Source organism: Panthera onca, chromosome B2 (genome assembly GCF_046562875.1).
Source record: "Panthera onca isolate mPanOnc1 chromosome B2, mPanOnc1 haplotype 2, whole genome shotgun sequence".
Classification (NCBI taxonomy): domain Eukaryota; kingdom Metazoa; phylum Chordata; class Mammalia; order Carnivora; family Felidae; genus Panthera; species Panthera onca.
In genome coordinates, this window is record NC_138343.1 from 112942184 (window position 1) to 112967106 (window position 24923).

General features: G+C 37.7%; 1 protein-coding gene across 3 annotated transcripts in view; it reads left to right on the top strand.

Moving 5' to 3' along the window:
- TRMT11 (tRNA methyltransferase 11) overlaps positions 1-24923 on the top strand; it is a 59337-nt gene that overhangs the window by 14516 nt on the left and 19898 nt on the right. For all 3 annotated transcript variants that reach the window (XM_060616592.3, XM_060616593.2, XM_060616591.2), the window contains 5 exons: positions 5161-5241; positions 8294-8458; positions 8910-8982; positions 9104-9235; positions 24456-24576. In XM_060616592.3, the coding sequence (XP_060472575.1) occupies positions 5161-5241; positions 8294-8458; positions 8910-8982; positions 9104-9235; positions 24456-24576 (572 nt within the window). The remainder of the gene's footprint in view (positions 1-5160; positions 5242-8293; positions 8459-8909; positions 8983-9103; positions 9236-24455; positions 24577-24923) is intronic.

The window sequence follows — 24923 nt, forward strand, 5'->3', positions numbered from 1 at the left end:
ATTTTTATGTAGACATTTTGTTCTTTATTTTTGAAAGTATTTTGTATGTTAGGGACATTAGCCCTCCCTCTTCTTTCCTGTTGTTTTGTTTTTTGTTTTTGTTTGTTTGTTTGTTTGTTTTCTCTTTTTTTCTTTTTGAGAGAGGGAGAGAGGGTGTGCAGGCACGAGTGGGGGAGGGGCAGAGGAAGAGGGAGAGAGGGAATCCCAAGGGGCTCCACACCCAGCACAGAGCCCAAGGCAAGGGGGTCACCGTCTCACCACCATGGGATCATGACCTGAGTCAAAATCAAGAGTCTCTCAACTGACTGAGCCACTTAGGCACCCTCCTTTTTTACCCCTGTTCTCCATATGTATATAAAATGTATAAATTATTAAATATATACATATATATGTACACACATACAAAATTAAATATATTATTTCCATTTGCCATTTAACTTTGCAAGTAATTGCTTTTTTGCCATTCAAAAGTTTTCCCTGCATCTAAGTTATATAGAGGAATCTAGCTATGTTTTTCTTTTCGTGCTTTTATAGTTTTAATTTTTTTCTTTTAAATCTCTGGTTTATTTGGAATTTTTCTTGTATACTATGAGGAATGGATCCAATTTCTTTTTCCAAATGTTAAACCCTTTATTAATCCTTAATTTGTTCTTGAACTTTAACAACTTTTCCTGTGAACTGAGAAGTCTTTGAGATACATACATGTACATAATACTTAATATGTATACAATATGTAGACAACACCATAAAGTTTACAGAGTTCCTAATGTACGTAAAATTTCTTTCCTTTCCCTTGATGTATATGAGGTTGGGTGTATAATGAAATGCTAACTGCCACAGCAATCAAAATATTGATTACCTTCAGTGTTGTTAAGAGGCAAGGAGACCTGCCTCTAATTTAAGCTGCTTTAGAGCAGCTCCTTAGAGTGGTTAGGATATCTTGGTCATGTGACTATTTACATAGGACAATTAATGGAAATTTGCAAAGAGGAAGATCTTTGCAAAAAATGCTGCTAAAATATATTTTTGTAATTTGTGTTTGTAATCTAAGCATAGATTTCGAGCTTTAGTTTTAGGTGCTTTAGTTTTAGCTTGGTGATAGTCCATAACTGTGAATAGACACAGTTCTAAGTATCATCTGTCCTCTTTCTTGGGCCTTTGTCTCACTGATGGGTAGTACCTTCTGAAGGATTGCAGAAATAGTAGCCCAGTGCCCTCTTCCATGGCCATAGTTTTTCACAAAGTATTTGATGATATTTTTATCCTTATGCTTCCTTTTCTAGTATTTAAAAACAAAGTCAAGTGCATTCAATCTTTTCTCATTTTAAAAGCACAAAATTAAAATGTATTGCATTCCCGAATGCTTTATCCACTGACTTCTCATGACCTGTGATTTTCTCAAGGTTACAGAGTAGAAGGTTTCTGGGAAACTGAAAGGAGAGCATAATCTTTTCCTGCCTAAATGCCTTTCCTTTTTCTTTGAGACAGTCTGCTGTTGTTGTCTAGGATGACAGTATGAACTGCAGAAGCACACTATTTGTTCATTTTAGTGAATATGTTGAGTTTAATTGTAATAAGATTAAAAAATTTTTATTTATTTGAGAGAGAGAGAGAGAGAGAGACAGAGAGACAGAGAGACAGAGAGAGACAGCTTGAGCGGGGGAGGGGCAGGGAGCGGGAGACACAGAGTCCAAAGCAGGCTCCAGGCTGTGAACTGTCAGCACAGAGCCCACTCTAGGGCTCAAACTCACAAAACTCTGAGGTCATGACCTGAGCCAAAGTCGGACGCTTAACTGACTGAGCCACACAGATGCCCCTTAATAAGATTTTTTAAAAGTTGTGTATCTCCATTTTTTTTCCCAAGAGAGAAGGTATGTATCATTGGCCAGCTCAATCCTCTTAGTAGTTAGGAAGTTAGGAAGTCCTGTTGTTCTAATATGAGCACAGCTACAGGATTGATGAGCATGAATATGTTGAGTACTATAATGGTACCAGCCTGCCTGTGATATATAAGAGTTGTGAATGGTATACAAGTCACATTAACTGAGTGTGCCCCTTTACTTACTTAATTTGTTTGATAACAAATTTAATTTTGTTAATCTAATTGGTAAGCTAAGTATATATGTCATTTCAATTGGTGCTGACCCCAAAGGAAATTAAATGGTATAGAGAAAGCAAATAGGATGAGTTTAAATCTTTACTCTATCAGTTATTATGTCACTTTGGGCAGCATTCTTTACTTGTCTGAGCCTCAGTTCCATCATTAATAAAATGGTAATAGTAATACATTGTGAGGTTAAGTCAGATAATACATGTATATGGAATTCTTAGGAAGTTGCCTGATGCATGTAGACACTCAGTGAACTGTAATGGTTATTATTTTTACATTATTATTTTGTTAGAAGCATGGATGCCTGTTTGGTGAAAGATGTTAGATATAGCCAGTATTGAATGGTGATGATAAACAATTTGGCCATGAGCTCATTTTCTATTCCCTTCTTTGGCTAATTTCCAAGATACTCATAATTTGCAACTGTTGACAATTGTGACAACAGGCAAGGAAAGTGAGTTAAAATCACGAACATCTAATTCTTTGTAATGAAAATAATTGGCACAAGTGTCTGCCAGTTGTTCTAGGTAGCTGTGGTGTGATTTTAGGATGGAGCTTCATAGATACACTTTTGATTCCTTTTCTCCTCCATCTCAAGTAAGTCAGCTGTTATGGTAATTGAGAATATAGCCAAGAGACTATTAAGTATTCCTTGGCTGCTTCTACCTTCAGATAACCCATAGTATAGGGAAAGGGGTGTAGCTCCTTTTGGAATTTCATCGTTGCAGAATGATAGACACAGGTCCCAGGTGTTGGGAAACTGACTGTCCTGGTCATGGGAAGAGAAAAGGAGGGAAGAGATAATTGATCCCTATAAACCTATGGAAGAGTCTCTGCTTCCTTCTCATTTTTGTCCACAACACTTTGTAGTCTCCTTTTCCTTTTCTTTGTAGACTGAATAGCTTACCTAGTAAAATTTTTATTTTCCAGCAATATCCTTTTGCTCAGGCAGCTGGTGTGATTTGAGTTCTATTTTAAAAAGGATAAAGTAGATATAATTGCACTTCATTTTTCCTCTTTCTCTCCTTTTCTTTCAGCAAAACCAAATCCCAGTTTCTCATTTCTACACTTTTATGAGGCTTTTCACTTAAATCTCTAACGATGAAAGTCATACATTAGTTTCTGTGTTATAAAGAAGTTCCACTTATTGTGTCCTTTTGCCTATAAGATATTGTCCTAACCTTAAAGTGGTTACAGTTTAAGAAAGCAAATATTAAAACACTGAGTTTGTGGTATTTGTACACTTGATAGCATAGTAAGAAATTGGGTGAGTCATATTACCTGCTCCCTCACCACTTCACCCCTCCTTTATCACCCCTTCCACCAGAAAGCATCAAGGAAACTCCAACTGGACTAGAACTAAATGCAAAAAAAAAAAAAAAAAAAAAAAAAAAGCTTCAATTTAATTGAGAAAACAACTAGATGATTAACAGTGATTACCCAGTGACCAGTTCAGAGAAAATAATTTATAATGATTTTATTTAAAATTTGAAAGCTTAAAGGGCACGGAGTTAACTAACAGATGCCGTCTAACGGATTATCCATCTCCTTCCAGCAGTGTGCTCTAAATTGGCTCTTCTCAAAACACACTCTAACCAAATGGATAAGGTTCTGTTTAAGGAAGCGCAGGAAAGCTTTTCTGTTCCCCTTGGCAACTAGTTCTTCTAGGTGAGTATCTGCCTTAATTGGCAGAATTGTAGTAATTCCTCATAATTTGGGTGAAGTGATTTTGTGAGAATTCCAAGTCATCACAATACAGTATCTTTCCTAAATATGGACGGTTCCATTTATAGAGCAAGAGTAGTAAGGTCATAGCTTACCTCTCACACAAATGCTTCTGGTAGTTAGTATGAGGGAACCTAGGTTTTGGTTTCTGCTGTACTTTTAGTCCTTCATTTCTCTTCTTCATGGACTTCAATAATAGCAGTCAGTTACAGTATTTTTCACAAGCAAAGTATATTTAAGTACATGTTCCCAGACTGTGTTTTAAATGGCTATGGAAGGAACACCATTCAATTATAGATCTTGACCCTCTGGAGGCACTACCCATCCTCGTGTTAGAGATGACCTTTGTAAAGGATATAAGGGAAAATACATAGTTATTTTCCCTTATCTGAGTTGGTGCATAGTTTAAGAATATATTTCTGATGTCCGTTTTACTGACACACCTTTCTACAGTATAGCTATTGGGACAAAGAGCATTTTACGTTGGATGATTAAAAAGTAAAGTTCAATGAGAAGTACAGTTATTAAAATATTTAACTTTGTGACTTTTTTCTTAAACAATTTAAAAATGTTATTACTTTTTAAAGACTTCCTTTAATTTTTAAATCTTTATTAGGATTTTCTTTGTATGTGAGCTGGTCACAGCTAACAAGTTATTTAGTCCGGTCAAATTGCATTGGGATATTTGTTCTAACTTTGATCACAGCACGAAGCAAACAGAAAATTTGTATTATTTTTGTGTATGCTTGATAATAGTTATTCAGAAATTCATTTTTACAGTTTAAAAAAAGAGATTATCGCTTCACTGGTTACAGGAATAACTATTTCTTGTCCTAACATTTTAATTTTTGTAGGGATTAATGTCTTACATATTAATTATGCCCTCTTTAGTTATTTGAAACCCTGATTTCAGTGGGAATTGAGCCCAAATGTCAGAATTTATTTATTGCCAACTCTTTATGTAGGAGCCTTTTGTGCTCATTTGTAAGCAAGGATCAAGATGCTTTGTATAGACGTGTCAAAGTCAGATGAAGATGTCTAAACATACATTATTTTGATCAAAAAGTAATTTTCCCTAAGTAGTGCATTTAGAGTAATGATGCCAGGACATGCATTAATTCCCTATGTTGTGACCATTGTAATGAGCACAGCTTTGGGGTTTGTTTTTTTAGTTCTGAGGCCTGCTAAATATAGTCAGGACCAGTGTTACTCTATGGTACTCTGCCTACAGCTAGTCAGTAAGACTCTGGATCAAATTAAATAGGGGAAGAAACAACAGTCTGGGACTTTCTGGTTAAAAGACCATAATTGTGTGATTTTTTCAGGTGGCCTTCTGATAGCATCTGCTCATTTTGGTGCATATGTATGTGGGACAGACATAGACTACAATACAGTTCATGGCCTAGGTGAGTAGAGGTTCTAGACAGTGTTACAGTCTTTGTTCTTGTACCAAATGTGCCTTTATAATAATTAAACAGGTTTATATGGTATTATACATCTATCTTTAGTGTTAAGATACAGAGTTGTGATATAATGTAGTTTTACTTATTTTTCCAAACAGTAAGATTTCATTGGTTATCTGCTTTTTATGAAGTGATCCAGTATGTACAAAGTGATCTCCTGGGTAACACAAAGATGGCTAAGGAAGAGCTCTCCCCTCAGAGGTATTTATGGTTTTAGTAAGAGAGATTTTTTTTCCCCTTTGTTTTATAGTAAGAGATTTCTAAAAAGTTGGCAAACTACAAGGCTGTGAACTTTAGAGTTGGGAAAGAAGTTGGAGAGGGACTAGCCATTTTATTTATTTTTTAGAGAGAGAGAGAGGGCACAAGTGAGCAAGGGGCAGAGAAAGAGAGAGAAAGAGAGAGGGAAGAGCTAGAGAGAAGCAGGGCTCACCCTAAGCGGGGCTTGTGCTCACCTGAAGCAGGGCTCAAGCTCATCTGATGTGGGACTTGAACTGATGAGCCATGAGATCATGATCTGGGCCGAAGTCAGATGCTTGACTAACTGAGCCCACCCGGGCGCCCAAAACAAGCCATTTTCTAATCAGCCTGTCCATATTAATAAAACATACAGTTTCTTTTTAAAGATTGTCACCATTTTTTTATTCAGTAATCATATATTGTGTGGATACTAGATTAATTTCTAGTCCTTGAATACTATATCGATTTTAATTTCATAACCAACCAAAATATCTTTGAAACAGTTAAAGTGATAGTAACTTAGAAGATTCTGCGTTAGACTGAGGTTAACTTGAGACAAATATTTGCTTGCTTTTGAGGCAATTTTGGAAATTATTTTGAAATCTAGACACTTTGCTAATGTATGTATGTGATTGGGTGGAATTGAATCAAACTGGAAAAATTTCTATACTTCCATATTCCATAATATTTCCATATTACCTGAATAGTACTAAAAATGTCAAGTTTCACTGATGATTTTGAAATTCTGTTCATGTTGGTATTCAATTATTGTATCTAGAGTCAGCCTTTTGAACACCCTTTTTCTGTTTGTCACCCAGTTATTCTCAAGTTATTGTATTGGTAAGAATTTACCATACTTTTTTCCCCCCTAAAAAATTTGACATATTGTGCTTGATGAACAGTTTTTTCCTAACTTGACTATAAGGAATTTAGTATATTTACCATAAGGAAAATTGGTTATATTAAGTTCACCTAAATGGGCTATCCAGAAAAAGATATTCTTGGCAATATGTTAGAGCAGACAGAGTGTTAAGAATTATTCTAGTTAGCTTTTAGTAGAAGCAATATGTTTGCTTTAAGGGGATTGTCCTGTATAATTTAATAGAATTCTTATTTATGAAAATTATGTTTTTTTTATTTTTATTTTTTTATTTTTAAAAAATTTTTTTTTTTTAACATTTTTATTTATTTTTGAGACAGAGAGAGACAGAGCATGAATGGGGAGGGGCGGGGAGAGAGGGAGACACAGAATTGGAAGCAGGCTCCAGGCTCTGAGCCATCAGCCCAGAGCCCGACGCGGGGCTCGAACTCACGGACCATGAGATCGTGACCTGAGCTGAAGTCGGACGCTTAACCGACTGAGCCACCCAGGCGCCCCTGAAAATTATGTTTAAAGTTATTTATAACCTTTCAGTTTACTTGTATAGAATTCTGATTGAGGTTGAATTTTTTCAGAGCTTATCCCAGATGCTGTTAAATAGGCCCTTTGTTTCTTATGCTTATAATCTCTTTCTATACTCTGAAATATTCTCAGATTTCTGCTATTTTAAAAATACAAAACCTTTTCTATTCCTGTAGGAGCCCTCTAGCTGCCACTATTTTCCTTTTCCTTTTGCCAAAGTGTATCTTGAAAGGTGGTATTTACTTGCTGTCTCTTTTTCTTCATCTCTCACTGTCTTCTGCCCAGTATTTTCTAACTTCTGTGCCTGCTGAAATCTCTTAGTAGGACCACAGATCTACATCATTTGGCAGTGTTGACCTTTGTAAACCTCCCTTGGTTTCCTAGACAGTGATCTCATCAGGTGGTACTTGCTTGACTGTTCTGTCTCTGGCTCCTTAAGGCCTTGCAGTTTTCTTTGACCTGTATTAACATGTTGTTTTCTCCAGGCATCTCTCTTTGACCACTTCTCCTATCACAGTGCATGTTATTCAGAGTCATGTCATTCTTCTTCTTTTGATTTTTAAATTTTGTTTTTCTTGTGAAGTAGATAAGATGCAGAAGAGTGTATAAAAATAGAAAACTATAGAACAAACACATAACTGCCACCTAGGTCAATGAAAATGTCATTCGTTCTTACAGGATTAACTTTAAGTGCATATATTCTGGCCTGTACCCACTAAATAGCTCTTTCTGAATGATCTATAGGTAGCTGATAAGCAAGGTTGATACATCTCAAGTAAATCTCATTTTTTCCCTTAAGCTTGTTTTCCTCTTGGTTTTTCTGATCTTAATCAACAGTGTCATCATCCACTTGTGATGCCTAAACCAGAACTTTGAACTTCTTCCTTCAATCCTCATTTTAACTTTTCTTCTGTAATGTTTCCATTTTGCTTCCTCTCTCCATGGTCCTAAAGCTCCATATTTCCCAAGTTAGCTCTCTTCATTTATCATTTATCTGATTCATCACTATTTCTATATGGGGCTGTTTGCTCCTGCAGGAAAAGGACCATGTTCTTTTCAGCTCTGTATCTTACTTGTATATGCTTTGAGTTTGGTAAGTATTGAATGAGTGTTTTATGGCAGTTTCACTTGAAACGTGACAGAACAAGATCAGGTAGAAAGTATGTTTTACTGTTCAAAATATTTTTTGTAGTAAATGGAAATAAAAATAAGTTTATGTAAATAAAATTAATAACTTGAACAAGTTTTATTGTAAATATAGGTGTAAAGGAGTTAAAAATTACTTCTAGCTAAATGACAAGAAGTAAGAATGCTCTATTTGATTTAGTTTCTGTATTCCTTTTTCTTTCCCTTCAGGAAAGGCTAGTAGGAAAAACCAGAAATGGAGAGGACCAGATGAAAACATTAGGGCAAATCTTCGGCAGTATGGTTTAGAGAAGTATTACCTTGATGTCCTGGTTTCAGATGCATCTAAACCTTCCTGGAGGAAGGGCACATATTTTGATGCAATCATCACTGATCGTAAGTTTATTTTTATACAAAAGTAGGAGTAGAATTAGTTCCCTAAAGTCACTTACACTTAAAATACAAAACTTATCAACACACACAAGAATGTCAGCCTTGTCTTCTCCCTACCTCTACTGTCTTCGTATTTCTTTATTTTTCCCTCTGGGACAATAATATCCAGTCTAGTATCAGGTATTGCATTTGGTAATCTCTTTTAGGCCTCTTTTAGTTTGTCACGCTTTCACAGCCTTTCTTTTTTATGACACTGACATTTTTGAAGAACACATTGGTTTGCTGGCCCTCCCACGGTTTTAAGTAGAACCTTCCTTGTGTTGTGTATTCTTGGCTGGAATATTTTATAGGCAGCAATGCGTTACTTGAGTGTCACTCTAGAGACCCATGATGTCCATCTGCGCCTCATTGGTGATTAGGTGACTTTTGACCACATTACTTGTTTTTTACGTAGCCCCATATGGTATCAGAGAATCTACAAGAAGAACAGGTTCTCAGAAGGAAATACCAAAGGGGATTGAAAAATGGTAAGTGACAGTTAAATGCAATAGGTTACTATTTTGAAAAGAGCATGTTGTTCTTTTTAATTAGCATAGTTTAAGCCTTAAGATTTTTCATTGATTTTGAAATTTTGTTTTCTTTTTCTAGTCCAGAAAGCCATGTTCCTGTTTCCCTGAGTTATCATCTGAGTGACATGTTTTTTGACCTGTTAAACTTTGCAGCGGAGACCCTTGTATTAGGTGGAAGACTAGTCTATTGGTTACCAGTATACACACCAGAGTATGTAATGTTAAATAATTTTATTTTTTAATTTCACTTTCGTTATGGTATTTGTATATCTAGTATATTTTCCCCCTATTTCCAGTTGTATTCAGGGTAAATATATTTGTGTTTAATGTTTATAACAGTCTTTGTTTACCTACATATGTGTATAAAACCAGCCCTTTTCTCTTATTGAATTGCTTTAACCTTTTTATTTTATATCAGAAGTTGGCAAGCTATAGCCTGTGGGCCAGATGTGGTCCTCAGCCTATTTTTGTAAGGCACTTGAGCTGTGTTCTTACATTTTTAAAGAGTTGTTAAAAAATAAAAAAAACAACAACAAAGAAAGACATGTTACAGAAACATATGTGGTCCACAAAGGCTAAAGTACTTACTGTCTGGCCTTTTAGAGGAAAGGTTTGCCAACCACTGTTTTATATGATTTTTAACTCAGTGTCTGATAAATCATAGCTCTTCAGTAACTGTTTTGCCAGGCCACAAACATAGGTAATTTTTAACAGCTTAGTGGAGTGATTCATCTACTACTAGCTAGCTTTAAATATCTATTGGCTATTATGATCACCTTAAATGCAGTAATTTTTTTTTTTTTTTTTAATTAGAGCATGTGTGCATGGGAGAGAGGCAGAGAGAGAGAGAATCTTATATATATATATATATATATATATATTTTTTTTTTTTTTTTTTTTGAGAGAGAGAGAGAGAGAGAGAGAGATTAAGGCAGAGAGAGAGGGGCAGAGAGGGAAACAGAGAATCCCAATCAGGCTCCATGCTGTCAGAGCAGAGCCTAATACTGGGCTCAATCCCACAAACCGTGAGATCATGACTTGAGCTGAATCATGAGTCAGATGCCTAACAGACTGAGCCACCCAAGTGCCCTGAGAGAATCTTAAGCAGGCTCCATGCTCAGTGAGGAGCCCCGTGCAGGGCTCAGTCCCACAACCCTGGGATCATGACCTGAGCTGAAATCAAGAGTCGGATGCTCGGGGCGCCTGGGTGGCGCAGTCGGTTAAGCGTCTGACTTCAGCCAGGTCACGATCTCACGGTCCGTGAGTTCGAGCCCCGCGTCAGGCTCTGGGCTGATGGCTCGGAGCCTGGAGCCTGTTTCCGATTCTGTGTTTCCCTCTCTCTCTGCCCCTCCCCCGTTCATGCTCTGTCTCTCTCTGTCCCAAAAATAAATTAAAAACGTTGAAAAAAAATTAAAAAAAAAGAAAAGAGTCAGATGCTCAACCGACTGAGCTACCCAGGCTCCCTGCAATAAATCTTTTTTATTGTATTGTATTGTATTGTATTGTATTGTATTGTATTGTATTTTTTTATGCGTGAGCCGGGAGGGGAAGAGTGAGAGGGGGACAGAGGATCCAAAGCAGGCTCTGTGCTGACAGCAGTGAGCCCAGTGTGGGGCTTGGACTCAAACTGTGACATCATGACCTGAGCTGAAGTTGGATGCTCAACTGAGTGAGCCACCCAGGCACAACATCTTTGTTAAAAGCTAATACCAAAATAAAAGTTGTGCATATATTTAAAGCCCTGATTATGTCCAATATTGTTGGTTTGGGTTTCATTATTCAGTAATTATTAATTATAAACAGAGCTGTATATAACAACAATGAAACACAAGATATCTTGAATAAGACAGCATCTTTAGGTTTCAAAGATAGTTTAGAATTAGGTTGAAAATTTGGCTGTTTCTTCAATCTGCCATAGAAATATTTTTAAAAAATTTTGTAGTTCCTGTATCTGCTATACATAATTATATAGAAAGCATTTTAGAACAGTGTTAACTTTCTGTCTTTTCAAAATGGCGGATGGTCCTTCAGCTGTTGGAAGCCGTGCTGGTTTTTGCTTTATAAATGTGTTGGAAGTTACCATGGCTTAACTTAAGTCATGCATTTGTTTATCAGCTGATAAGACTGTATACATTCCTGCCCAGACTTCTTAACACTGACCTGTGATAATCTCATTTAATCTTTTCATTTTAGAAATAAGGAAAATTACTTCCAAGGAGTGAAGTGACTTGTCTAAAGTTAATAGCTAGCTAGCTAGCTAATTAGTTTCCTTGTTCTCAGGGCTGTGTTCACTTAATTTAACAGTTAACCAGATCTCAGGTACCAGATCTTTATTAATATTTTCAGAGAAGAACACATTTATTTCTTTCTATACAAAAGTGGTTCCTGCCTTAGATAAGCTGAATTCCAGCAGTAAATTTTTAGAAAACTTATTTTGAGATAGTTTCAGACTTACGTAGAAGTTTCAAATGTAGCACAAAAAATTCCCCTCATCCAGAGTTTCCTTCCAACCATTAATGTCATCTACTGTATCCTCCTTTCTCATTCATTGCATAATCACATACCCATTGTCATTCATCCTTTTTGAAACTAAGAAGTTGCAGATAGTAATGCCCCATCACTTGTACTTCTCAGAAACCAGAACATTCTTGTCAAACCACAGTCAACCCTCCAAGTTTGGAAATCAGTATTGATAACACTGCTGTTCAGTACATGGACCTTATTCACATTTCATCAGTTGCAGTCCATCTGAGAAAATGTGCTCTATTAACCCATCTTGTCATTCTCCTCCAGTCTGGAATATGTCCCCATTCTTTTCTTTTGTGTCTTTGATAGTTTTGTAGAGTATACAGCGTATATTCTAAAGGTTGACCCTCCCAGGGTCCATCTGATGTTTCTTTTTTATTTATTTATTTATTTTTAATATGAAATTTATTGTCAAATTGGTTTCCATACAACACCCAGTGCTCATCCCAACAGGTGTCCTCAGTGCCCATCACCCACTTTCCCCTCCCTCCCACCCCCTGTCAACCCTCAGTTTATTCTCAGTATTTAAGAGTCTCTTATGTTTTGGCTCCCTCCGTCTCTAACCCTTTTTTTTTTTTTCCTTCCCCTCCCCCATGGTCTTCTGGTAAATTTCTCAGGATCCACATAAGAGTGAAAATGTATAGTATCTGACTTTCTCTGTATGACTTATTTCACTTAGCATAACACTCTCCAATTCCATCCACATTGCTACAAAAGGCCAGATTTCATTCTTTCTCATTGCCAGGTAGTATTCCATTGTGTATATAAACCACAATTTCTTTATCCATTCATCAGTTGATGGACATTTAGGCTCTTTCCATAATTTGGCTGTTGTTGAAAGCGCTGCTGTAAACATTGGGGTACAAGTGCCCCTATGCATCAGCACTCCTATATCCCTTGGGTAAATTCCTAGCAGTGCTCTTGCTGGGTCATAGGGTAGATATATTTTTAATTTTTTGAGGAACATCCACACTGTTTTCCAGAGTGGCTGCACCAGTTTGCATTCCCACCAACAGTGCAAGAGGGTTCCCATTTCTCCACATCCTCTCCAGCATCTGTAGTCTTCTGATTTGTTCATTTTAGCCACTCTGACTGGCATGAGGTGGTATCTGAGTGTGGTTTCGATTTGTATTTCCCTGATGAGGAGCGACGTTGAGCATCTTTTCATGTGCCTGTTGGCCATCTGGATGTCTTTAGAGAAGTGTCTTCTTTAGAGAAGTGTTCTGCCCATTTCTTCACTGGATTATTTGTTTTTTGGGCGTGGAGTTTGGTGAGTTCATTATAGATTTTGGATACTAGCTCTTTGTCTGATATGTCATTTGCAAATATCTTTTCCCATTCTGTCGGTTGCCTTTTAGTTTTGTTGATTGTTTCCTTTGCAGTGCAGAAGGTTTTATCTTGATGAGGTCCCAATAGGTCATTTTTGCTTTTAATTCCCTTGCCTTTGGAGATGTGTCAAGTAAGAAATTGCTGCCGCTGAGGTCAGAGAGGTTTTTCCTGCTTTCTCCTCTAGGGTTTTGATGGTTTCCTGTCTCACATTCAGGTCCTTTATCCATTTTGAGTTTATTTTTGTGAGTGGTATAAGAAAGTGATCTAGTTTCATTCTTCTGCATGTTGCTGTCCAGTTCTCCCAGCACCATTTGTTAAAGAGACTTTTTTCCCATTGGAAATTCTTTCCTGCCTTGTCAAAGATTAGTTGGCCATACTTTTGTGGGTCCAATTCTGGAGTCTCTATTCTATTCCATTGGTCTATGTGTCTGTTTTTGTGCCAATACCATGCTGTCTTGATGATTACAGCTTTGTAGTAGAGGCTAAAGTCTGGGATTGTGATGCATCCCGCTTTGGTCTTCTTCTTCAATATTACTTTGGCTATTCGGGGTCTTTTGTGGTTCCATACAAATTTTAGGATTGCTTGTTCTAGCGTCGAGAAGAATGCTGGTGCAATTTTGATTGGGATTGCATTGAATGTATAGATTGCTTTGGGTAGTATTGACATTTTAACAATATTCTTCTACTATGAGCATGGAATGTTTTTCCATTTCTTCGTATCTTATTCAATTTCCTTCATAAGCTTTCTATAGTTTTCAGCATGGTTAGGTTTATTCCTAGGTATTTTATGATTCTTGGTGCAATTGTGAATGGGATCAGTTTCTTTGTCTTTCTGTTGCTTCATTATTAGTGTATAAGAATGCAGCTGATTTTTGTACATTAATTTTGTATCCTGTGACTTTGCTGAATTCATGTATCCGTTCTAGCAGACTTATGGTGGAGTCTGTTGGGTTTTCCATGTATAATATCATGTCATCTGCAAAAAGTGAAAGCTTGACTTCATTCAATTTCTTGAATTCACTTTATTCAATTTCTTTGCTGGTTATGGGTCTGTTCAAGTTTTCTATTTCTTCCTGTTTGAGTTTTGGAAGTGTGTGGATGCTTAGGAATTTGTCCATTTCTTCCAGGTTGTCCAGTTTGTTGGCATATAATTTTTCATAGTATTCCCTGATAATTGCTTGTATTTCTGAGGGATTGGTTGTAATAATTCCATTTTCATTCATGATTTTATCTATTTGGGTCATCTCCCTTTTCTTTTTGAGAAGCCTGGCTAGAGGTTTATCAATTTTGTTTATTTTTTCAAAAAACCAACTCTTGGTTTCATTGATCTGCTCTACAGATTTTTTAGATTCTGTATTGTGTATTATTTCTCTTCTTCTGTTGGGTTTGGGGTGTCTTTGCTGTTCTGCTTCTATTTCCTTTAGGTGTGCTGTTCAATTTTGTATTGGGGATTTTTCTTGTTTCTTGAGATAGGCCTGGATTGCAATGTATTTTCCTCTCAGGATTGCCTTTCCTGCATCCCAAAGCGTTTGGATTGTTGTATTTTCATTTTCATTTGTTTCCATATATTTTTAATTTCTTCTCTAATAGCCTGGTTGACCTATTCATTCTTTAGTAGGGTGTTCTTTAACCTCCATGCTCTTGGAGGTTTTCTAGACTTTTTCCTGTGGTTGATTTCAAGTTTCACAGCATTGCGGTCTCAAAGTGTGCATGGTATGATCTCAATTCTTTTATACTTATGAAGGGCTGTTTTGTGACCCAGTATGTGACCTATCTTGGAGAATGTTCCATGTGCACTTGAGAAGAAAGTATATTCTGTTGCTTTGGGATGCAGAGTTCTAAATATATCTGTCAAGTCCATCTGATCCAATGTATCATTCAGGGCCCTTGTTTCTTTATTGATCCTGTGTCTACATGATCTATCCATTGTTGTAAGTGGGGTATTAAAGTCCCTTGCAATGACCATATTCTTATCAATAAGGTTGCTTATGTTTGTGATTAATTGTTTTATATATTTGGGGGCTCCCATATTTGGCGCATAGACATTTATAATTGTTAGCTCTTCCTGATGGATAGACCCTGTAATTATTATATAATGCCTTTTTCATTTCTTGTTACAGCCTTTAATTTAAAGTCTAGTTTGTCTGATATAAGTATGGCTATTCCAGCTTTCTTTTGACTTGCAGTAGCATGATAGATAGTTCTCCATCCCCTCACTTTCAATCTGAAGGTGTCCTCAGGTTTAAAATGAGTCTCTTGTAGACAGCAAATAGATGGGTCTTGTTTTTTTATCCATTCTGATACCCTATGTCTTTTGGTTGGAGCATTTAGTCCATTTACATTCAGTGTTATTATTGAAAGATAGGGGTTTAGAGTCATTGTGATGTCTGTAGCTTTCATGCTTGTACTGATGTCTCTGGTACTTTGTGGTCCTTGCAACATTTCACTCACAGAATCCCTCTTAGGATCTCTTGTAGGGCTGGTTTAGTGGTGATGAATTCCTTCAGTTTTTGTTTGTTTGGGAAAATCTTTATCTCTCCTTCTATTCTGAATGACAGACTTGCTGGAGAAAGGATTCTTGGCTGCATATTTTTTTCTGTTCATCACATTGAAGATTTCCTGCCATTCCTTTCTGGCCTGCCAAGTTTCAGTAGATAGGTCTGCTACTGCCCTTTATGTGTCTACCTTTGTAAGTTAAGACCTGTTTATCCCTACCTGCTTTCAGAATTCTCTCCTTATCCTTGTATTTTGCCAGTTCCACTATGATATGTCCTGCAGAAGATCGATTCAAATTACGTCTGAAGGGAGTTCTCTGTGCCTCTTGGATTTCAATGCCTGTTTCCTTCCCCAGATCAGGGAAGTTCTCAGCTATGATTTGTTGAAGTACACCTTCAGCCCCTTTCTCTCTTCTTCTTCTGGAATTCCTATGATACGGATATTGTTCCATTTGATTGCATCACTTAGTTCTCAAATTCTCCCCTCATACTCCTGGATTTTTTTATTTCTCATTTTTTCAGCTTCCTCTTTTCCCATAATTTTATCTTCTTTTTTTTTAAATTTTAAAAAATGTTTTTATTTATTTTTGAGACAGAGACAGCATGAGCAAGGGAGGGGCAGAGAGAGAGGGAGACACAGAATCTGAAGCAGGCTCAAGCTCTGAGCTGTCAGCACAGAGCCCAACACGGGGCTTGAACTCACGGACTGTGAGATCATGACCTGAGCTGTAGTCGGACACTTAATTGACTGAGCCACCCAGGCGCCCCACATAATTTCATCTTCTAATTCACCTATTCTTTCCTCTGCCTCTTCAGTCTGTGCTATGGCTGCCTCCATTTTATTTTGTACCTCATTTATAGCATTTTTTAGTTACCCATGACTAGGTTTTAGTCTCTTTATCTCTATAGCAATAGATTCTCTGCTGTCCTCTATGCTTTTTTCAAGCCCAGCGATGAATTTTATGACTATTATTCTAAATTCTTTTTCCATTATGTTGCTTAAATCGTTTTTGATCAATTCGTTAGCTGTCGCTACTTCCTGGAGTTTCTTTTGAGGAGAATTCTTACGTGTCATCATTTTTGGTAGTTCCTGCGGTAGCTCCAAACTGCAGGGCACTTCCCCTGTGCTGTCCAGAGAAACTTGTGTTGGTGGGCGGGCCGCAGTCAGACCCGATGTCTGCCCCCAGCCCACCGTTGGGGCCACAGTCAGACTGGTGTGTACTTTATCTTCCCCTCTCCCAGGGTCAGGACTCACTGTGAAGTGGTGTGGCCTCTGTCTGGGCTACTTGCAGACTGCCAGGCTTGTGGTGCTGCTTCGATGGGATCTGGCATATTAGCTGGGGTGGATCCGCAAGGTGCACAGGGGCGGGAGGGGCAGGTTTAGCTAGCTTTGCTGATGGTGGTCCCCTGCAGCACCAGGAGGGAGGCAGGCCCATCAGAGGGATGGATCCACAGAAGCACAGCGTTGGGCATTTGCGCGGTGCAAGCAAGTTTGGTGACAGGAACTGGTTCCTTTTGGAATTTCAGCTGGAGGATGGGAGAGGGAAATGGCGCTTGCCAGCGCCTTTGTTCCCCTGCCAAGCTCAGCTCTGTCTCCCGGGGCTCGACAACTCTCCCTCCCGGTGTCGTCTAGCCCTCCTGCTCTCTGAGCAGAGCTGTTGACTTTTAACATTCCAGATGTTAAGTCCCGCTAGCTGTCAGAACTCACGGACTCTGGCCCCTCTGCTTTTTCAAGGGGCTCTGCCTTGCCTGGTGGGCTGCCCCTCCGCTGCCCCGGCTCCTTCCCATCAGTCCGTGTAGCATGCACCACCTCTCCACCCTTCCTACCCTCTTCCGTGGGCCTCTTGTCTACGCTTGGCTCCGGAGAGTCCGTTCTGCTAGTCTTCCGGCGGTTTTCTGGGTTATTTAGGCAGATGTGGGTGGAATCTATAGATCAGCAGGATGAGGTGAGCCCAGTGTCCTCCTATGCCGCCATCTTCCTGTTGATGTCTCCCTCCATCTGATGTTTCTTTTAGGACCAGATTCAGGTAATGATCTTGGTAGGAATACTACAAAAATTATACTGTGTTTTTCATGCACTGCATCGTGGGGCACACAGAGTTAACTGCTACTAGAGATCTTAAATTTGATCATCTAGTCCTGTTGTTCTCTGTCAGGTTTCTCCACTGTGAGCCATCGTTTTCTTCTTTGATTAGTATTTCATCAGGGGAGATATCCCAGTATTACATCACTGTCTTGTTCATCCAGTCACTATTCACATTGTCAATTCCATTGTTTACAACCACCACAATGATGACTTTTCTGTTCCATCACTCCTTCTACATTTCTAAGTTGGCATTCTACAGTAAGGAAGAGTTTTCCCTTCTTCCCCTATTTGTTTACTAATTTATTAATTTATATTTTTATGGAGTGCTTAATTTATACTTTTATGGATGCTTGTATTATTCACTGGGCTATAATTTATTATTGTCACTATTTTGTTGTTCAAATTGTCTCAGATTTGATCAGTGGGAGTTACTTTGAGGTGGTTCCTCTGTCCTTTTGAAATATTCCCATTAGTTTTTGTGTACTTATTATTTTTTTGGCATTTCTGACTGCCCACTATTTTGTTGTTTTGTATTTAATTATAATTCAAGTTGAATGTGCTTAAGAATATCTTTTGTAGTTCTTTTATTTATTCCTTTCTCTTTATACAAAATTAAATTGGAGGTACTTTTAAGTATTTTTAATATTTCTAAAGACCTTACAAATGGACATTGGATATTTTTTTCAGTGACTTCTCAATTTTAATAATTTTCAACAATGAGAAATTTCCAAATGCATATAACCAAAGGGATATTTTAGAAGTAGAAAAGGGATACATGCTTTTATCACATTTTTTTTTTTTTTTACCCTAGATGTTTATCAAGGGAAAGCTCTCATCTAGGTATGTGTCTGATGCACACATGGGAAGACTACTATGGTATTTACTTCCCTGACTTTATCTCTCAAGAAATTTATGTCCGTGTTCTCTAATGTTCATAATTAGGCTTCTGTTGTTTTACCCTCCCTGTACTTTTTTTTTCTTTCTATTTTTACTTTTATTTGCATTTATTTTATGCAGAATTTACTCCTGGGACATAATTTTTTGTTTCTTCTTAAAAAAATTTTTTTTTAAATGTTTATTCATTTTTGAGAGACATAGAATGCAAGTGGGGATGGGGCATAGAGAGAGAGGGAGACACAGAATCTGAAGCAGGCTCCAGGCTCTGAGCTGTCTGCACAGAGCCCGATGCAGGGCTTGAACTCATGAACCATGAGATCATGGCCTGAGCCGAAGTTGGTTGCCTAACTGACTGAGCCACCCAGGTGCCCCTTCTTCAGTTTCTTCTGGGGTATATTTTTGTTCTGTGCAACCTCCTCTTCTGGTTTGGGAACAGTCTGCTCTTTTTCAGTAAGGATTATCTCACTGAAAAGAGATCATCTCACTGAAAGTGTGGCAGGGAGAGCTCACGTATGGGTTAATCTGACTGTGAGCCCTGTAAGTTCCATGCCACATCTTGGGGGCTTTGTTCAGCTAGATATGCTCAATGACCAGAAAATCTGCATCTAAACCCTTAAACTCAGCATTACTCTCTGCATTTTTAAGCATGTGCAATAAAAATTCGGCTCTCTTTTTAGGCCACTGACCCTGTGTGTAGCCCCACTCTCTGGCCTGGGCACACCTACCACTCTGCCATTGTAGCAATGGAATGGCACACATTGCTTCTGCAAAGTGACATCCTTCAAATACTCGGTGGCTTTTCAGATATGCAAACCCTTGATGGCCTGGGAAGTTTCACATGTGTTCTTAAAGTGAACATGATGATTTGAACCTCTTGATTTGCATGATTTTGTAGGGGTTTTTTGGGTCAAGTGAATAGAAAACCATTCTCAGAGGTCACCTCAGGCTGCATCTGGGAAGAGGAAGATCTCCTTCTCTTTAGCCTAAAGTGACCTTACTAATGAAATATTATTATTACTGTTAACTTATTAATGAACTTAGTTTGTCTTGTGTTGGGAAATAAATTATTTTTACTTCTGTACTATATGTCATCCAAAATCTTTGTTCTTTTTAAAATAGCACAATATTATGGTGAATTTAAGACTAAAATCATCTAGAAATGTTTGAAATAATGTTCTTGGTTCCAAATTAAACAATTTAGAATTTGTTTGGTTATATTGTATTGACAATATAGCTTTTTAAGAATAAAGATTTCATTTTAAAAAGTCAGGTTTTTTTTTATTTTTTTAACGTTTTATTTATTTTTGAAACAGGGAGAGACAGAACATGAACGGGGGAGGGTCAGAGAGAGAGGGAGGCACAGAATCTGAAACAGGCTCCAGGCTCTGAGCTGTCAGCACAGAGCCCGACGCGGGGCTCGAACTCACGGACCGTGAGATTATGACCTGAGCCGAAGTCGGCCGCTTAACCGACTGAGCCACCCAGGTGCCCCAAAGATTTCATTTTAAAATACATTAGCACAGATTAATTTTATTTTTTTTATTTTTATTAAAAAAATTTTTTTTAAATGTTTTTATTTATTTTTGAAAGAGAGAGACAGAGCATGAGTCGGGGAGGAGCAGAGAGAGAGGGAGACACAGAATTCGAAGCAGGCTCCAGGCTCTGAGCTGTCAGCATAGAGCCCGATGCGGGGCTCGAACTCACTGTGAGATCATGACCTGAGCTGAAGCCGGACAGTCAACTGAATGAGCCACCCAGGTGCCCCGAGCACAGCTTAATTTTAAAATGTTTGTATTTTTGGTCTATTGAATATAGGCTTTTAGTTCTACTACTGAATTCATTTACTCAGTCAAATTCTGTTACACGATTCAAGTTTAAAAATAAGAATTACATATTATAATCAAGTTCAGGCATTACTCTTTAAATCCAGGGCATTTTATTTATTTTATTTTATTTATTTTTTTTTAAATTTTATTTTTTTTAACGTTTATTTATTTTTGAGACAGAGAGAGACACAGCATGAACGGGGGAGGGGCAGAGAGAGAGGGAGACACAGAATCCGAAGCAGGCTCCAGGCTCTGAGCCATCAGCCCAGAGCCCGACGTGGGGCTCGAACTCACGGACCGCGAGATCTTGACCTGAGCTGAAGTCGGATGCTTTAACTGACTGAGCCACCCAGGCGCCCCAAAATCCAGGGCATTTTAAAAGTATAAGACATGATAAAAATAAAGTACTACCTTCGAAAGTTTAATTATTTGCAAGGAATTGTCAGAGCTGATGATTGAAAAAGGATTTTCCATTTGCAGTGAAGAAATTGCTACTCAACAGACTGGCTGTATTTCCTTGGGTATAGTTTTTCCCCCACTCTAGCATGTCGGATTTTTTGCCAGCATCAAGATGCTCTGTACACTTCGTATCTTTTCACCTTTGTTTATTCTGTGCCCATTGCTTGATAAACCATTTCTTCTTTCCTCTGCTGATAAAATTCTAGTAATCTTTCAAGGTCTGACTTAACTGTCACTATCTCTGAGATACTTTTCCAACCCTTCTTAGTAGAATTAATCTTTCATCTGTGCTCTCGGTAGTTTATTCTTATCACTCTTAGAGACTGACCACATAAAATTACTGTAAACTGTTGGTATTTATGGGTTTATTATTCAGAGTTGCAGCTACTTGCAAGTGACCCCGAAGATCTATGTCATTAATATTGTTTGGATGACATAACGTCAACTCATGTGTGTTTGATATTCTAGGAATTGCTAAGCTACAGAGTTCAGCTGTTTGCTCAGACTTTATGTCTCCATATTGTGTTGTTTTCTTACTGGCATTACACACAGATAACTTTCTTGAGGTGATCACAAACTGCATTTCTTTGTAAAAGATGCCCTTTAATAGAAATCCCGCTGCTAATGCTTGTGATAAAAATTTTGATAAAGTAAAGAAGCTTTATAAAGTATGCCCCAATGTAGGATTTGGGGATACATTTTTCTTCCCAGTTTTACTGAAGAAATAATTGATATATGTCACTGTATAAGTTTAAGGCATATAGCCTGATGGCTTGCTTTATATTGGGAATAAACAGTAACTCTAGTAAAATGAGTTTTGGAGTGGCTCAGAGCAGCAAAGAAAACATGTTTTTCATCTCTTAACTAGGAAACAAGAAAACGTGATACCTTGAGCTATTTTCAGTGAGTGCTCTAATCAGTGCAAAATCTGTTTCTCAAATGGGAGGTGAAATTGTAGTGACATTTGGAAATAGCTTAAGGCATGAAGATTCATAGGAAAATGAGTGTCATGATTTATGGAAAAGCTAGGGGCCTATGCACAGTTGGTTTTGCTTTTAAAAAAATAATGTGTTATAATATGTATATCATGAAAGTCACCTTTTTGCAGTTTACAACTCCATGGTTTTTAGTACATCCACAAAGTTGTGCAACCATCACCACTTTCTAATCCCAGAACATTTGTATCACCCCTAAAGAAACCCCATGTACATAAGCAGTCACCACTATTTCTGCCCCTGGCAACCACTTATCTACCTCTGTGGACTTGTCTGTTGTGGCTGATTTAGGTTTTAAATAGATGTTTGGATTGTAGGGGTATAGTAATAGAAATGAAACGAAGATAGCATACCATACTATCATAATAACCCAGGCATAGTACAGATTTATGGCTTCTATTTAACACTTTGCAAACAGTTCATTGAAGTATGTTGGTATAAAATATATTAGTAAATCTATAGTAAAGAATTTTAGGGGGTACCTGTGTGGCTCAGTCAGTTTAAGTGTCTCTTGATTTTGTCTCAGGTTGTAATTTCATGGTTCATAAGATGGAGCCCTGTGTCAGTCTCTGTGCTGACAGCACGGAGCCTGTTTGGGGTTCTCTCTGTCCCTCTTTGCCCCTCCCCTGCTCACATGCATTCTTGCAAAATAAGTAAATAAACATTAAAAAAAAAGAATTTTTTGTTGATATTTTAAAATTCTTAGCATGGTATTTTGGGAATATACAGCTAAATTGGTCCTAGTATAATAGGGTAGTGATTCAAGGCGAGCTTGTTAATGGGGCGGGGCGCCTGAGTGGCTCAGTCGGTTAAGAGTCCGACTTCAGCTCAGATCATGATCTCATGGTTTGTGGGTTCAAGCCCTGCGTTGGGCTCTGGGCTGACAACTCAGAGCTTGGAGCCCGCTTCGGATTCTGTGTCTCTCTCTGTCTGCCCCTCTGCTGATTGTACTCTGTCTCTCACAAATTGTCTCAAAAATAAACATTAAAAAAAAATTAAAAAAAAAAAACGAGCTTGTTAATGATAATGATAACCCAAATGACGTTCTTTCATGCTTAAACTTAAAGATCAAGTCAAAAAGGGTAATATGAAACACATAACTATGTTTTTCTGCTCTTAAGCCAAAGGCCTGGTGACTTAGTTTCACAAGCTTAGCATCATTCGTGTCATCAGTATTAGTTAAAATTGTATTGGTTTTGTACTTTTGATTTGTAAATTTGTTTTGGTTTTATAGGTGTTTAAAGAATGTAAGCATATGGACTTTATATCTAACTTATGCTTATATATCTTTAAGTTACATTTTAATAAGAATACTTTAAGTTAACTCTGCCAGGAAATAAGATTTTTTTCCTTTAAAAAAAGGTACATAACTAAGTTTGACATACTATTTTAGACATCTACAAACTCTGCTTTTTCAAGCTTAAGGTCAAGGCTATATATATATATATTTTTTTTTTTCTGTTAACCATGGTGTAGAATGTATGTCTCCATATCATAAATGCTTTGTATGAAGACTCCCAAACTTGATATTAACTAATCTTAGGAGAAAGACAACATTTCTGACTAGATAGTGAACTTTAGAGAATTGTTAGATCAGGCAAAATGTGAAATGGTCATTACCTACTGGAGAGCTCTAAGGAAGGATGCAGAGAATGACTTCAAGGGAATTCCTTCCACTGATAATACAGTGAAGTGCATTATGAATGTTGCTTTGTAAGTGGGTGATGAAGGTTTTGAGCATGTGGTTGAGGTAATGAGGGAGAGCTCATTGAAGGTCAGAGGGACTAGAGAAGTCAGTAAAAGAGTGGTAGTGAAGACCATGTTGATGCATTGGAATGGGCTAGCTGAGATGGTGTCCTTTATGGGAAGTGCTAATTGGCACCTTTCCCACTTTGGACCAGAACTTGAAAATTTCCCATATAATAAATGTTTGCAGAGGTTATCTAGAAAGGCAAAAGATTTGCAAAGGAAAAATAAAAACTAGGCATCACAGTGTTCTTAATGGTACCCATACCTAATGAGTGCCTCCCCTGCTGTTCTTCAGCATTCTTCCATAGCTGTTTCCCCCTCATCTGTCACCTGTTTCTTCTGCCAAGAGTGATGCCAACAACCTGTCAGATGGTTCAGAACTACTGCTGCCTGACTATCCTGCTTTCTAGGTGTCATCACCTCCATACACGTGGTACCTGGGCTGCATAGCAGCAATCACCACTGCTCATTATTGTGGCTTTGATTTCTTCCATGGTTAAGGTGACCATGTGGTGCTTATTTTATTGCTAGTTTATTTGAATAATCTTACAAATAACTTTTCCTGTATTTACAAAGGTAATAGAGATCTCAAGATGCCATTAAAATTTTGCAGGAGCACTTCATTTTATAGGGAAAATATATGCCGAGTAGACTTTATTCTTTGGGAATTCATAAAAATCTCCAGATGAGTCAGTCCCTCATGCATATCAAGGGATTGTTTGTTACAGAATGTATTTCTGTCTTATGTGCTCTTGTGGGACCCTTTAGGGTGGAATCCTTGTCTTGTTAACGTCAAATCGTTAAATGCTTTGTGTTCTTCTGTAAAACATTCTTTCACTGTCTCTTAGTCTCAGGCCACAGGTAAAAAAAAATTAAACTGCTTTTTTCAGATGTAATATTAAAGTACTTTGTAAAATGTTTGTTTATGGATTATATAGTCAGTATATGTAAAATAAAATATGTAGAGTGTGGAGTGGGAGGACATCCATACCACAGTGGATAACCCCGTGACGATCCTGTGTGGGGTGCACATATGAGTGTTCCTAAAAGTCAGCTGTGCTTTCTTCAGATACACTGAGGAGATGGTACCCTGGCACCCTTGCCTGCAACTCATTAGCAACTGTGAGCAGAAGCTTTCCAGTCACACATCAAGGCGCTTGATAACCATGGAAAAGGTGAAGACATTTGAGGTAAATTATCCTAGTATTTTTTGGATAAATTCTGGAAGAATCCAAAAGAGAATTTTCTAGTTTTCCTGTAATTGAGTTTGAAGTTCAAGAGTTTTGTGACATTTGGTGAGATTTAGAGGGTAGGAATTGGATATAGAAGTTAAATAGCAGAGTAGAAATAGAAGTTGACTTTAACTTCTCATCTTTGTCACGAATGCAGTTAAACAAAGAAAAACAGCACACTTAATTAAACAACTATTGTCTAACTAGCAATCTACTAGTTACCGTTTTTCCTCCAAAGCAGAACCTACTTGATTGAAGACTATTCTGCAAAGAAAAAGTCACTTTATATAATGGACAAAGTCATT